A 15,474-nucleotide genomic window follows, 5' to 3' on the forward strand; every position below is an offset into this window, starting at 1 on the left:
ATAAAATATGTGGCCAAACAGTAGCAAATCTTGTCCCTCACCACACAACTGACCCTAAGGATGACATATAAACACGATCTACTTAATGTAATATTTCTTTCTAAATTTCTCAATAAGAAATTTTTGGCCTAGGGGTGCCGTGAAAAAAATTCTGATATTCTAGGGTGCCGTGATTCAAAAAAGTTTGGAAACCCCTGACCTAATGCAATGTGTTTGTTGAACATAAAGGAAATGGTTTACGCCATGTGTGCAAGTGGGATTTAAATGTTTGTTTGCCTGGCTTAAAACAGATCCATAGATTGGTGTTACATATGGGTGGAAGTAAGCTATCTGTGCTTATGGTTTGTTTGTTTGTTTTTGCATCCGCCCCAGGGTTTATGTCGGTTCCCTGTTACTTTCAAATGAGTTAGTGACGTTCCTGTAGGTGGAAACTGTATGTTGTGCACAGAAATGGTGCAATTGAGCACAGTTTTGGTACTCAACTTTTGTTTTCAGGAAAGTATTGTAGAAGCCTATGGTTGTGCTAAACTGAATCATCTGTTCATACTGTATGAGCACAAATAATTGTTTCCACCCACTTACACATACTTGTACCTCCCAACATGACCTTCTCCATGAAGGACACTATGCTCTGCTCCTGAACTTCTCTCTTAACTTAGATTGCTATCACCTGAGCTGAAACACCTTCCTTATCCATTAACCCAGGCATGTCCAAACTGGCCCTCCAGCTGTTGAGAAACTACACATCCCAGCATGCCGTGACACAGCTTTAGCATTCTCTGACAGCAAAACTGTGTCAGGGCATGCTGGGATATGTAGCTTCACAACAGCTGGAGGGCCGCAGTTAGGACATGCCTGCATTAACCTGTTTAAAACAGATACCAGCAATGATAAATTAAGAGAAAAGTGCAGAAGCAGAGCATTGTGTCCTTCCCGGAGAGGGCCATGTTTGGAGGAATGCATACCACTAACCTATTAAGTGTACCACATAATAAGAATAGTTATCTCCCTTGCATGCTTGAATGATTATTACTTTCCTTACTGCAGTAGTTCAGCCTGGGAGCTAGGGCCTGCATAGGTCTCTGCTACATAAGTTAATTATAAACCCTGCTAGTTTGTGCTCTCTTAATACTATCCAATACGGATACAATCCCGAGGGCTGCTCCATTTGCATTCTAAAGCAGTGGTTCTCAAATTCGGTCCTCGGGATCCCACACCGTTCACGTTTTGCAGGTCACCTGGCAGGTGCACAGGTATACTCTTTATTTACTGACACACTTGAAAACATCCTCATTATTTAACTTATGATTCTGTGAAAATATATAGAAAACATGACCTGTTTTGCGGTCCTGAGGACAGAGTTTGAGAACCTGTGCTTTAAAGCATTATTCCTGAAGACTTGCGTCTCCCTCCTTGTGTAACAGATTGTACTAGAACTCTTGATGTATCCATGGGTACTTAAACCACAATTAGAGACACACATTTATCAATGAGGGCAGTTTGACAGCAAATCAGAAAACAATGGGGCAGATGTATTAACCTGGAGAAGGCATAAGGAAGTGATGAACCAGTGATATGTGCAAGGTGATAAAGGCACCAGCCATTCAGCTCCAATATGTAAATTAACAGTTAGGATCTGATTGGCTGGTGCCTTTATCACCTTGAAAATATCACTGGTTTATCACTTCCTTATGCCGTATCCAGGTTAATACATCTGCCCCATTGTGCTTCACTTATTTGCTGCTTGACTGTCCTTTTGCAAGTGCTGAGCATCTTCTCATGAGAGATGGTAAGGCAGATGATAAACGTCCAAAGGAATGAGCTGCTTCCGAGGTAAACTGTTATGAAAGATAAGCAAAGGACTAGAGTAAAAAAACATCTCATATTATAGTTGTTATGCTTAAATTGGGACTGGGTTAATCCATTAGCTTAGTTTAGTCTAACGTTAACAGTCTTTAACTAACAAGTCAAGATCAAAAAGGTTTATTTCTCTTATGTCCTATAGGATGCTGAGGTTCACATTAGTACCATGGAGTATAGATGGGTCCACCAGGAGCCATTGGCACTTTAAGAGTTTGAGAGTGTGGGCTGGCTCCTCCCTCTATGCCCCTCCTACCAGACTCTGTTTAGAAAATGATCCCGGAGCCGGTCACAGCTAGGGGAGCTCTACAGAGCTTCTTTAGAAAAAGTTTTTTTTTTTTTTTTGGTGTTTGTTATTACACAGGGAGGCTGCTGGCAACAGCCTCCCTGCTTCGTGGGACTAAGGTGGGGGGGGGGGGGGGGGGGGGGGGGGGGGGGGGGGGGGGGGGGAGAGTAGTGTCTGACCTGCGGGGTCTGAGCCACTATCTCCGCTGACAGGACACTGAGCTCCTGAGGGGATCGATCGTTTCCTGCCACAGGGGATCGCTCACCCCAGCAGCATGCCACCACCCCCTTACAGAGCCAGAAGATTGGTGGTGAGTGAGTCACCGACCCCCCCCCCCCCCTTCCCCCCAGCAAGCGGGGGACCGGTGTGAAGATGGCGGCAACAGGGTATGGAGCGCAGTACTAACTGCTCTCCGGGGCTCAGCGGTACATAGTGCGCCGCTGTGATGGGCGCCCTGAGCCAGCGCCTTCACCCTACACTGGTCACACAGCCTGTTGGGGTCCCGGGATCTCTGCCAGCATAATTCGTCAGGCCAGTATAATCCTATGAAGAGCGGGAAGACAGTGCCATTTTGGAGGCGGATCTTCTTCTCAGAGCCGAACCAGCAGCGTTCAGCGCCATTTTCCTGCCTGCACAACGCTGTCAGTGAAGAACAAGTCCCTCCAGAACAACTCCAGCTATCTCTCACGGTACCAGGGGGTTGGCTGTATACAGGCTGTGTAACCTATTAAGGTGCACAGTCGGCGCTGGTTGGGGGTCTCCCTTTACCTAAAAAGCGCTGTGTGTGGGTTGGCTCCAGTCTCTGTGTCTCTCTTGCCGTTCTTGGAGGTGAAACTCTGTCTGCCCTTCCCTGTGTGTGTGTGTGTGTGTGTGTGTGTGTGTGTGTGTGTGTGTGTGGAGTGTCTGGTCTCCATTAAGCTATGTCCAGGGTCTCTGTGTCATATGCTGCAGAGGGTGGTCTTCTGTATGCCGAATGTCGGGATCCCGGCGCACAGTATACCGGCGCCGGAATCCCGACACCCGGCATACCGACAACTATTCTCCCTCGTGGGGGTCCATGACCCCCCTGGAGGGAGAATAAAATAGTGTAGCGCGCCACCGTGCCCGCAGCGTGGCGAGCGCAGCGAGCCCGCAAGGGGCTCCTTTGCGCTCGCCACGCTGTCGGTATGCCGGTGTGCTGGGCGCCGGGAACCCGAGCGTGGCATACCGTACGACACCCGCTGCAGAGGATATGTCCTCTCAGGATGATCCCATTCCATGTAATCAGGATTGCACTGTTTTAGCACAGATAACAGCAAGGGACCCTGAGGGGTTATCCTCTATCAAATCTATGATTTCTCAGATTTCTACTAGGGTTGCACTGAATGAGTCTGCAACTCAGGCTTTACAGAGCTCTATGGCAGTCTGGCCCAGTTCTGTTACCTCAGGGCCCCCCCGCTGTATATTCCCAAAAATGTGCTCTTGCACGGATTATGCAAGATGACACGGATACCGATTCTGACACTGAGGACGGTGATGGGGATGTGTTGTAGGGGGCAGCATCTCTTGCAAAAGAGGTGCAGTTGATGATAGAGGCCATTTGGGATGTGTTGAATATTACTCTGCAGGTTGAGGAGGTTTACTTTACTGAAACTAAGAAAGCCCCTCTAACCTTCCCTGCGTCAAAAGAATTAAATGCTATTTTTGAAAAAGCATGGGAAAACCCTGAGAAAAAACTCCAGATCCCTAAAATGGTCCTTGTGGCGTTTCCTTTCCCTGTGGAGGATAGAAAAAAATGGGAAAACCCGCCCATTGTTGACGTGTCTGTGTCCAGACTCTCAAAAAAGGTGGTTTTACCTGTTCCAGGATCCACCGCCTTGAAAGAGGCGGCTGATCGTAAAATTGATAATACGCTCAAATCCATGTACACGGCTTCAGGGGCTATACTATTTCCCACTATTGCCAGTGCTTGGATTGCCAAAGCTATAGTAAACTGGTCAGGCACATTACTTGAAGATTTGGATACTATGGATAAATCTGATGTTGAATTGTTTTTGCATAACATTCAGGATTCGGCAGGACTTCTGATAGAATCCATGAAAGACCTGGGTTCCATGGCTGCAGGAATTTCTTCCATGTCTGTCTCAGCTCGTCGAGGACAGTGGTCTGCCGACGTGGAATCCAGGAGAGGTGTGGACACCCTACCCTACACAGGTCATGCTCTCTTTGGGAAAGCGTTAGATGTGTGGATCTCCACGGCTACGGCGTGTAAGTCACCTTTTCTTCCCTCAGCTGCACCCGCTACGAAGAAACCATTTTCTTCAACTGCATCACAGCCCTTTCTGGCTGCCAACCAACGAAAGGCCAGACCGTCCATCAGCACCTTTAGGGAAGGCCGGCCCAAATCCAAGAAACCGGCTGCGGCGGGTTCCCAGGAACAGAAACCTGTTTCAGGTACGCCAAAGTCCTCTGCATGACGGTGAACTGCACGCCCCGGAGGTGGGGCCGGTGGGAGCGAGACTCAGGCTTTTGTGTCACGTCTGGGTGTCGTCCGGCCTGGATCCCTGGGTGCAAGATATCGTTTCCCAGGGGTACAGGCTGGAATTTCAAGATCTCCCTCACCGATTTTTCAAATCAGGCTTGCCAGCTTTGCTGGCAGACAGGGCTGTCCTGCAGGCAGCCATCCAGAAGTTGGTGGAGGTACAGGTTATTGTACCGGTCCCTCCTCATCTGCAAAACAAAGGTTACTATTCAAACCTTTTTGTGGTACCGAAACCGGATGGTTCGGTCAGGCCCATTCTGAACCTAAAATCGCTAAATCCCTTTCTGAAGGAGTTCAAGTCAAAAATGGAGTCTCTAAGGGTGGTGATATCAAGTCTGGAAGAGGGGGAATTCCTGGTGTTCCTGGATATCAAAAATGCGTACCTCCACATTCCGATTTGGCCGCCGCATCAGGCTTATCTCCGATTCACACTGTTGGACTGTCACTATCAGTTCCAGGCTCTGCCATTGGCCTCTCCACAGCACTGAGGGTTTTCACCAAGATGATGGCGGAAATGATGGTTCTTCGCCGCATACAGGGGGTGAACATGATTCCATATCTGGACGATCTGCTGATAAAGGCACCGTCCAAGGAGAAGGTGTTACAGTCCATCCTTCTCATGACCCACCTGCTCAGGGAACACTATTGGATCCTGAATCTTCCAAAATCAAATTTGGAACCAACCAGGAGGTTGTCCTTTCTGGGAATGATCCTCGACACGGAACTGCAGAGGGTGTTTCTTCCAGAGGAAAAAGCGTTGGTGATGCAAACAATGGTCCGGGATGTCCTGAAGCCAGCCCAGGTGTCGGCTCATCAGTGCATTCGCCTTCTGGGAAAGATGGTGGCCTCTTACGAGGCTCTACAGTATGGGAGGTTTCATGCTCGGTCCTTCCAACTGGATCTCCTGGACAAGTGGTCGGGATTCCATCTACATATGCACCAAAGGCCAGGATTTCACTCCTCTGGTGGTTGCAACTACCTCACCTTCTGGAGGGCCGCAGGTTTGGGATTCAGGACTGGATACTTCTAACCACGGATGTAAGTCTCCGAGGCTGGAGCGCAGTCACTCAAGGGGAGACCTTCCAAGGAAGGTGGTCAAGTCTGGAAGCCGGCCTGCCGATATACATTCTAGAACTAAAAGCCGTCTACAACGGTCTTCTCCAAGCGCCCCATCTTCTGAGAAATCGGGCCATTCAAGTGCAGTCGGACAATGTAACGCCAGTGGCTTACATAAACCGACAGGGCGGAAAAACACATGTTGGTGCTGTCAGCAATCTTCATTCTGGGAGTAGACAACTGGGAAGTGGACTTCCTCAGCTGAAATGATCTCCATCCAGGAGAGTGGGGACTCCATCCGGAGGTGTTCACGGAGGTAACAGATCTTTGGGGTGTACCTCAAAACGACATGATGGCCTCTTGTCTCAACAAGAAGCTTCAGCGATATTGTTCCAGGTCGAGGGACCCAAAAGCAGTGGCAGTGGACGCCCTGATGACTCCGTGGGTTTTCCAGTCGGTGTACGTGTTTCCACCACTCTCACTCATTCCAAGAGTGCTAAAGCTCATAAGGAGAACAAAGGTTCAAGCGATCCTCATTGCTTCAGACTGGCCAAGAAGGTCTTGGTACGCGGATCTTCTGGATCTACTGCTAGAAGAGCTGAGGCCTCTTCCTCTTCGGGAGGACTTGCTGCAGCAGGGGCCGTTCGCCTATCAAGACTTACCGCAGCTGCGTTTGACGGCATGGAGGTTGAATGCCAGATTCTAGCTCAGAAGGGCATTCCGAACAAGGTTATTCCCACCCTGATACAGGCTAGGAAAGGAGTTACGTCTAAACATTACCATGGTATTTAAAAAAAATATGTATCTTGGTGTGAGTCCAAGAAGTTTCCTACGGTGGAGTTTCAACTGGGACGTTTTCTCTTCCTGCAAGCAGGTGTGGATATGGGCCTGAGGTTGGGATCCGTAAAGGTACAAATTTTGGCCCTATCCATTTTCTTCCAGAAACAGTTGGCTGCCCTACCTGAGGTTCAGACTCTTTTTAAGGTAGTTCTGCACATCCAACCTCTCTTTGTGCCGCCTACGGCGCCTTGGGACCTTAACGTGGTGTTGCAGTTCCTCCAGTCGGACTAGTTTGAGCCTCTACAGGAGGTTGAGGTCAAATTTCTTACATGGAAGGCTGTCACGTTGTTGGCCTTAGCTTCTGCTAGACGTGTGTCAGAATTGGGGGCTTTGTCTTGTAAAAGCCCTTACTTGATCTTCCACGAAGATAGAGCTGAGCTCCGGACACGTCAGCAGTTTCTTCCAAAGGTTGTGTCGGCATTTCATATCAACCAACCTATTGTGGTGCCAGTGGCTACTGACTCCTCAATTTCGTCAAAGTCCTTGGATGTTGTAAGGGCTCTGAAAATCTATGTGAAGAGGACTGCTCGTCACAGAAAATCGGACTCTGTTTGTCCTGTATGATCCCAAGACTCTTGGGTGTCCTGCTTCTAAGCAGACAATCTCTCGCTGGATCAGGTTCACTATCCAGCATGCGTATTCTACGTCAGGATTGCCGTGTCCTACGTCAGTTAAGGCCCACTCTACTCGTAAGGGTTTTTCCTGGGCGACTGCCCAGGGTGTCTCGGCTTTACAGCTTTGCCGAGCAGCTACTTGGTCTGGGTCGAACATGTTTGCAAAGTTCTACAAGATCGATACTTTGGCCGCTGAGGACCTGAAGTTTGGTCAGTCACTTCTGCAGGAGCCTCTGCGCTCTCCCTCCAGTTCTGGGAGCCTTGGTACATCCCCATGGTACTAATGTGGACCCCAGCATCCTCTAGGATGTAAGAGATAATAGGATTTTGGTTACCTACCGGTAAATCCTTTTCTCGTAGTATTTAGAGGATGCTGGGCGCCCGCCCAGCGCTTCGTTTTCCTGCTATCGTTATTTGGTTCAGTACAACTTCGTTTTAGTTGAGTACTGCATTGTTACTTGGTAAGTAATGTTTCAGAGGTTGCTGCGTTTCAAGTTAGTTAGCTTGATGTGCCTTGTATGTGTGAGCTGGTGTGAATCTCGCCACTATCTGTGTAAAATCCTTCTCTCGAAGATGTCCGTCTCCTCAGGCACAGTTTCTAGACTGAGTCTGGTAGGAGGGACATAGAGTGAGGAGCCAGCCCACACTCTCAAACTCTTAAAGTGCCAATGGCTCCTGGTGGACCAGTCTATACCCCATGGTACTAATGTGGACCCCCAGCATCCGCTACGGACTACGAGAAAATAATTTACTGGTAGGTAACCAAAATCCTATTTTTGTGTAAAGGGGGTATGGACTAATGAACGGTTTGTCAAAGCCACCAATCAGTGGCGTATTTGACTAATGAACGGTTTGTCAAAGCCACTAATCAGTGGCGTATTTGAAGGATGGTTTTAAAGAGGAAATAAATGCTAAACCTTGCTTGGTTAGCATTTTATTCTTATTGTAGATTTAAAATGATTGGTGAAAGCCGTTTTAACTGCCACAACCTTAGTAAAGTTAAGTTTGTTATTGCTTGACCTATCTTTCACAGAATACACCATCAGGGTCTCTAAAAGGTTTTTTTGTATTTGTCACAAGTTCTGGTTGTAAGATGGTAAATAGCAATTGGGAGAAAAAGGACTTAAGGTGCATACGCCCTGATAGATATATCTGCAAATCAATGGATCTGCAGATATAGCTGTAGGTGGATTGGGCAGGACGCTATGAAAAGCCATCCACCCTGCCGTTTATCTGCTGGTAACACCAGCAGGTGAATGGCAGCCACCGGCGATAAAGCGTAAAAAGCACATCAGCGCTCATCGCCGGGACATACACACTGGGTGGTTTTGTGCAGCTCAAAACATCAAACGTGAGCGTGTATTGGCCTTAAGCAACATATTCTTGAGTGGTGTTAACCTTCATGTTGGAGTTTTTCACTGAGGATTGAATTGCAGAACCTTTGGGCTAGATAATGATAATGTAGCTTAGAGGCTGTAGTAGTACAATACTTAATTATCTGCTGAGATAGTCTAATTTGCAATGTTTAGGCCAGGTATAGGCAACCTTCAGCCTGATTTTGCTGATTTTTATCTGCCTTAATGCTCATAAGCAGGTAGCCAAAAGTTGCTCATCCCTGACATAGACATTTTATTTACTTCACTGAACTGTGAACAAGTGGTTAGGTATTCTTCTGCCATGTATCCATGATCAGAAAGCTGCAATCACTTAGAGGGCAGGTCACAAAAAGGTTGACCGTGTCGGCAAGTGAAATTGTGGTTTGTATTAAACCAGATTCCAGTCCGGTTGGCAATCTGCAATCGCTTGGTGCAGAGGAGCCGGTCTACTCCAGTCGGAGGGTGACCCGTAGCCAGCAGCAGCCCACCCCCGTGACTCCGAAAAAATACCCACTCCGACAGACCCGCTCATCGGGATCGGAAACCGAGCAAGCGGTGGACTTTTGTGACAGAGGTACGGGGGTGCAGCCGAGCTTAAGTACCGCCGGACGCGCTCTCTCTCTTGTCATAGTAGATGCACGCTGGCTGTCTGTTTAGCTGTGAACCAGTAGAGTAGACTTTTTTCTTTGTGTGCTAATCTTTCGAGTGTAATTCTTGACAGCTACCAAACTATTTCCTTTATCTGCTGCAGATGCTAAAAATACTGGGGATCATGACGAATCTCCACCCCGCACTCCTACTGGAAACGCCCCATCATCAGAATCTGATATAGACATTTCAAGTCCCAACGTATCTCATGATGAGAGCATCGCAAAGGACTTGTCCATGAAGGATTCCGGGAGTGACCTATCCCACAGACCTAAACGCAGGCGTTTCCACGAGAGCTACAACTTCAATATGAAATGTCCAACACCTGGCTGCAATTCTTTAGGTAATTATGTCTTTATATCTGTGCAACAAACAGTATGGCCACAAGGTTGACTGTTTTCAGAGTCCATAAAGTGTGCCAACTAAATGTCTTTTGTGTATAGTGGGGATCATTTGGTGAAAGTGTTGAGCAAAGGTATGGTGTCACAGACCAGCTGCAATATTTATGGTATTTTATTCACTTCAAGGTACGCAAAGGCTATAGCCATCACAATAGTGAGCAGTTACCACTTGAGGTCTGGAATATCGGTACTTATGGTAGAGATGTAAAACACTGGATTTCCTCTTGAAGTGTAGTTCTGGTCCATCTGGTGATTGAAGTGTGCACTTTTTCACTACCTTTCAATTAAAAGTTGTTGTTTTTTTTACACACCTAAAATGCTGCTAAATTGAAAAAGTGAGATGACACAGGAATTGTTTTTATTACAAAAGGAGGGGGGCCCTAGTTTGCACACCATCATTAAGTAATAAAGTGCTACTCTGCTTGAGACTTGATACAGTATACAAGGGGAAAAAAGTTGCAGGTGCAGTATCTCACACCAGCTCAACCTGTAATAACCAAAGGCATTTAGCATAATCCTGGCCAGGGCTATGAGCTTACCCACTGCGCCAAGGTAACCTCTCGTTGGGTACGTCCCTAACACTAACTATAGGGGTTCAGGTCTGGGGGGCAGGACACCCCAGAGCCATCCAGCCAGACAACCCCAGGGCACCGCAAGAGTGATACAAATAAAGGGTTAAAGAGGTAGGAGCAGCTGCTGCTGCATGTGTGAGTGATGTGAGGAGTGAAAGAAAATTATGTGAAAGTGTTTTATTTATATATATATATATATATAATATAATATAATATATGTGCGTGTGTGTATTTTATATCACAAACTATAAGTGCCATAGTGTATTAAAATAGTGTTAGATTGCGATGCCCCGTGGACGTCCAGCCACGGCAGGTACAGGGAGCCCCGCTCCCCGTTTTTATTACAAATGTTGCTATTTTTTATTGGCCTTCTTAAAAGTTATGCGAAGTGTGACTATTGATGGACTTCTTTGTCGCACTGTAACTGAAAAGTATGAATCTTGGGCAGATTTACAAGATGTCATCAGCATTGACTGATGTTTCTCATTCGTCCACTAGGGGACACTGGAGATCTTAGACAGCTGGGGTGTGAAGGATGCAAACCGGAGATAACACAATATATAAAAAATAATTATGCACAGCTGGCTCCTTCCCTTCACGCCCCCTAATCCCTCCAGTTTGAAAAATTGTGCTGGAGGTAGCAGCACAGGAAAGGAGCTTCTGCTCCATATAGAGTTTATTTTTGTTGCTCTTATAAAGGGGCCAATCCAGCCTGTTGGAAAGGAGGGAGAAGGTACCCAAAACTAAGAGACAAAGGCCCATATTCCGAGTTGATCGCTCGCTAGCTGTTTTTAGCAGCCGTGCAAATGCATAGTCGCCGCCCACAGAGGACTGTATTTTCGATTTGCAAGTGTGCGAACGCCTGTGCAGCCGAGATCTGCAAAAACATTTTGTGTAGTTTCAGAGTAGGTCTGAACTTACTCAGCCCTTGCGATCACTTCAGTATTTTTGGTGCCGGAATTGACGTCACACACCTGCCCGGACACGCCTGCGTTTTCCCTACCACTCCCAGAAAACGGTCAGTTGACACCCATAAACGCCATCTTTCTGTCCATCTTCTTGCGATCGGTTGTGCGTATGGATTCTTCATTAAATCCGTAGCTCAGCAACGTTCTGCATTGTACCAGTACGACGCGCGTGCGCATTGCGGTGCATACACAGTAGAGACCTGATCGCAGCGCGGCGAAAATCGTCAGCATAAGAGTGCTGCGGAGGGGGGTTAGGGCTCCCTGGGGGGTGCGCAAGAGTAACAGCAGTGAGGAGGAGGCGGAGGTAAAGTCTCAGAATGCTCTTAAAGGCTGTGATGTGTACAGAAAAAAATCAGTAGCAACCATTTTAATGTTTCAGTTTGCCGTGCAGCTTTAGCTGGCTTTTTCCTCTGAGGGGAGCAAACATGATTAGAGTCCAGTCACTGAAGGGCAATTATAGGCTACATTGTAAAATCCCCATAGAGAGGGAAAAGGAAGAAGAAACCAGTTATCTTGGGTGCACACAACCCAATCAAATTGTTAAAATATAATCTTTATTAAGGATGTATATAACCCCTACAATAATAGCAGATAATGGCTTTAGTGCCTCATTACAGTTTATGAATCAATTTTATGATAATTATGGGACTTATTACATCCTAAAGTAAATATTGAGCAAAGTATTAAAATCAGAAGAAGAAATAAGTGTGACGGAAAATAAACGTAAAGTGATAAAGATTTAAAAACAATAGCAAATGTGTTTATGTCCTTTGCGTATTTCAATGTATTTAATTCACATATAAATGATCCATAAATTGCTTGATATAAGGCATTGTATTAGTGCTGGATTTATATGGAGACCAATGAATGTTGTATGGGCTGGAGCAATTGCAATATATAACCAGAGGAACTCTTACTGTTTCACTTTGCTAATATGCTGTTGCCCAAACATTTTAACTGTATTGTCACAAAATTAACTGGCTGCCCAGATTTATATAAAGCACTGTGTCAGTGCCAAGTTCATTTGAGGTCCTATAAATATTGTGATAGCTGGAGCTGTAACACTGTATTTTGAGAGAGATAAAGTTGCTACTACACTTAGCTCATGTGCTGTTACTCAAAAGTTGTCTCTGTACTATCACAATATTGTGACAGTAGCTCAGGCCTCTATTGTTGGGCTGTATGTATTATATAAATGTATGGATAGGTGCAAAATATATGCACTGCCTAGTTAGTTGAATAGATGTTCGTATATATTATACTTAAGGGATGAACATATGGTATACAATTACCAGTATTTAAATATCAATAACTGAGTGCTAGTGTCCAAATATTGAAGTAATTATTCCACTGCCAACAAGTATAAGACTTAGGGTATATCTTTGGTACACAGACCTATGTGGTGTAAGATCATCCTCCTGCTATACTGTGGCAGGGTATTCCTGGCACTTAATGACTTGAGCAGTGTAAAGTAGTATCCAACTGATATAACAGGCTATTGAGCAGCACACATTACAGTAGGAATAAAAGTTATGATGGGATATATAATGTTTGTTGAGAGAGCTGATCTCAATGTAACACCCACTATAGAGTGTCAATTATAAATCTTTGGCATGTGCAGCATAAACTGCCGGTTGTACCTTGGTACAACCGGCAGTGTTGTACCAAATGGGTGTTACATTGACATCGGCTCTCTCAACAAACATTATATATCCCATCATAACTTTTATTCCTCCTGTAATGTGTGCTGCTTTGAGTCTCAGAAACCGCTTCCTCAGACTCTCCAGAATCAAATGGGGGAAGCATGGAAGCAGCCAGATAAACTTTCAGATTCCCAAAACGTTCACAGCTAATTACCCACTGCCTAAGGTGTCCTGTCTAAGTGGGAAGTTCCTCTGATTGTGGACTCATGCCTTGCTAGACTGTCAAAGAAGACAATCTTACCTATACTGAACGTGACTACTACTGTCAGATCGCAAATTGGATAGGCATTAAAATCTATTTTTGTGGCTGCAGGAGCGTCTCATAGACCTATGATTATCAATGCTTGGGTCAGTATGTCACAGACCTAGGTTGGGGGTGTTGTGAACTCGGGGGTTCTCCCGATGGTAGGGGAGAGGAACCACAGTTGGGTCGGAACAGGGATGGCTTGATATAGGTCTTCCTCATACAGGACTCTGACAGTAAAGCTTGGTGAAAAAATTAAATAATTTTATTGCAGGAAGGGAGCAACACAATGTCACATAGCAGAGAAGGAACGTATGGGGGGAATGTCCAGGCCTATAGGAGAACTTGTAAGCAATGTTAAAGATTCCAGGAAAAGAAGTACTTGTGAGCGTTGGTACAAGATAATAGTGACTGAAGAACTTGTGAGTGATGTTTTTAAAGATACTGATGATTTGAAGAACTGGTGAACGGTGGTTAAAGACTCTGATGATTTGAAACACTTGTGAGCGGTGGTTAAAGACACTGATGATTTGTATGACTTGAGAGCGGTGACTAAAGATACTGATGATTTATAGAACTTGAGAGCGGTGGTTAAAGACACTGATGATTTGTATGACTTGAGAGCGATGATTAAAGACGCTGTAGAACTTGGGAGCGGTGGTTAAAGACACTGGTAACTTGCAAAACTTGGGAGCGGTGGTTAAAGACACTGGTAACTTGCAAAACTTGGGAGCGGTGGTTAAAGACACTGATGACTTGTAGAACTTGAGAGCGGTGTTTAAAAACACTGATGACTTGTAGAACTTGAGAGCGGCGTTTAGCCCGCAGCCCACGCTGACTCCAAGAAGCACTGGTGACGGGATTGCAGAGGAACACACCAGCCGCTGTATACGCTGGAACTGTGCAGCAACTGGCACCTGGAAGTGCCGGAGACACTGGGGTACGACTTCAGAGAGATTCGCCGTGAACGAGAGCACTGGCATCCACTTCAGGGGAAAAGACGATACTCAGGCGCCGCGGCTCTGCCCGGCGTCTGCCTTTGAATCTCCCGCCTCCGCTAGATTGGCGGAACAGTCTGAGGACGTCACATGCTCCCCGCCCACGTGATGCCGGGTGTCATGGCGGCGCCCCTGCCCCGGGGAACCGCCGGGAGCCGCGCCAGCCAGACGCCGGAGCCCGTGGACCACCGAAGGCGGAGGCCGCAACACAGACCAGCAGGCACGCAGGGGTAAGCGCGGTGAACGCCGCCTATGGCGTGTGACACAGTAAAGCTATTGTAGCATGGGCTGGTTTGATTATTCAGGCAGTGGCGGAAGATAACAACCAGGAAGAGAGTTTGACTAGCGGAGCATATCCGGGAGTCGGCCACATATATTTGCCAAGCTACAAAGGATGCTAGCAGGATTGCGTCACGCATCTTGGCTTCAGCTATATCGGCCGGAAGGATTCTGTGGTTAAGGAGAATGGCAAATGTACTTAGATTCCAAGAAGGCAGTGGAGGCGATTCCTTTTGTAGGAGAAGCCTTATTTGGTCCGGAATTAGACAAATGGATTTCGCAGGCAACAGCAGGAAAATCTAATTTTCTGCCCACCACGTATCCTTGAGCCACGCCACCAGTCATAAGAAATTACTCTGGTCCGGTGTTCAATTCCTTTCGGTCCCAATCCTTTTGAGCTAGATGAAGAGGTTTTGGTGGTCATCGTGGAGACAGAGGCCGTTCCCAGTCCACAGCCCGAAAACAAGATCCTAAACCTGCTGACAAGATCATGGCATGACTGCCTCCCAGCTCACCTTGGGTCTCCTATGGTGGGCTCGCGGTTGGAAAGGTTTTGGGACACCTGGGTTGAAACCTCACCAGAATTTTGGATCAACAACATTACTTCCCAGGGATACCAGATAGATTTTCTAAGCCGACTTCACAGTCAGTTCTTTACAACAGGACTCCCTCGGTGCCCTCAAAGAGCAAGGGCATTGGACCCGGCTGTTCAAAAAGTTACTGCAGACTGAAGTAATTATGCTTGTCCCGACTTCTCAAAGAGGAACAGGATTTTATTCAAATCATTTTGAAGTGCCAAAACCGGATGAGTTGGTGAGACCAAACCTCAATTTGAAGGTGCTAAATCAATTCCTCACTGTTTACAAATTCAAGATGGAATCAATACAGTCAGTGATTGTGGGACTGGAGCAAGGGGAGTTCATGGTGTTCATGGACATAAAGGATGCATACCTCCATGTCCCAATTTGGACACCGCATCAAGCCTATTTACGGTTTGCAGTGGGCAAGACTCATTACCAGTTCAGAGCTCTCCCGTTCTGCCTATCATCAGCCCCGAGAGTCTTCACAAAGATCATGGCTGTCATGGTAGCGAAATTGAGATCGTAAG

The 15,474-nt window shown here is 46.5% G+C and overlaps 1 protein-coding gene across 9 annotated transcripts in view; it reads left to right on the forward strand.

Moving 5' to 3' along the window:
- The window catches only part of KAT7 (lysine acetyltransferase 7), a 142,796-nt gene that overhangs the window by 18,151 nt on the left and 109,171 nt on the right, over positions 1–15,474 (forward strand). For 7 of the 9 annotated variants that reach the window (XM_063959887.1, XM_063959886.1, XM_063959883.1 and 4 more), the window contains 2 exons: positions 8,951–9,127; positions 9,305–9,544. In XM_063959887.1, coding sequence (XP_063815957.1) covers positions 8,951–9,127; positions 9,305–9,544 — 417 coding nt within the window. The remainder of the gene's footprint in view (positions 1–8,950; positions 9,128–9,304; positions 9,545–15,474) is intronic. The other 2 variants (XM_063959888.1, XM_063959885.1) reach the window with 1 other exon arrangement.

The sequence above is a fragment of the Pseudophryne corroboree genome, chromosome 3 (assembly GCF_028390025.1).
Source record: "Pseudophryne corroboree isolate aPseCor3 chromosome 3, aPseCor3.hap2, whole genome shotgun sequence".
Taxonomy (NCBI): domain Eukaryota; kingdom Metazoa; phylum Chordata; class Amphibia; order Anura; family Myobatrachidae; genus Pseudophryne; species Pseudophryne corroboree.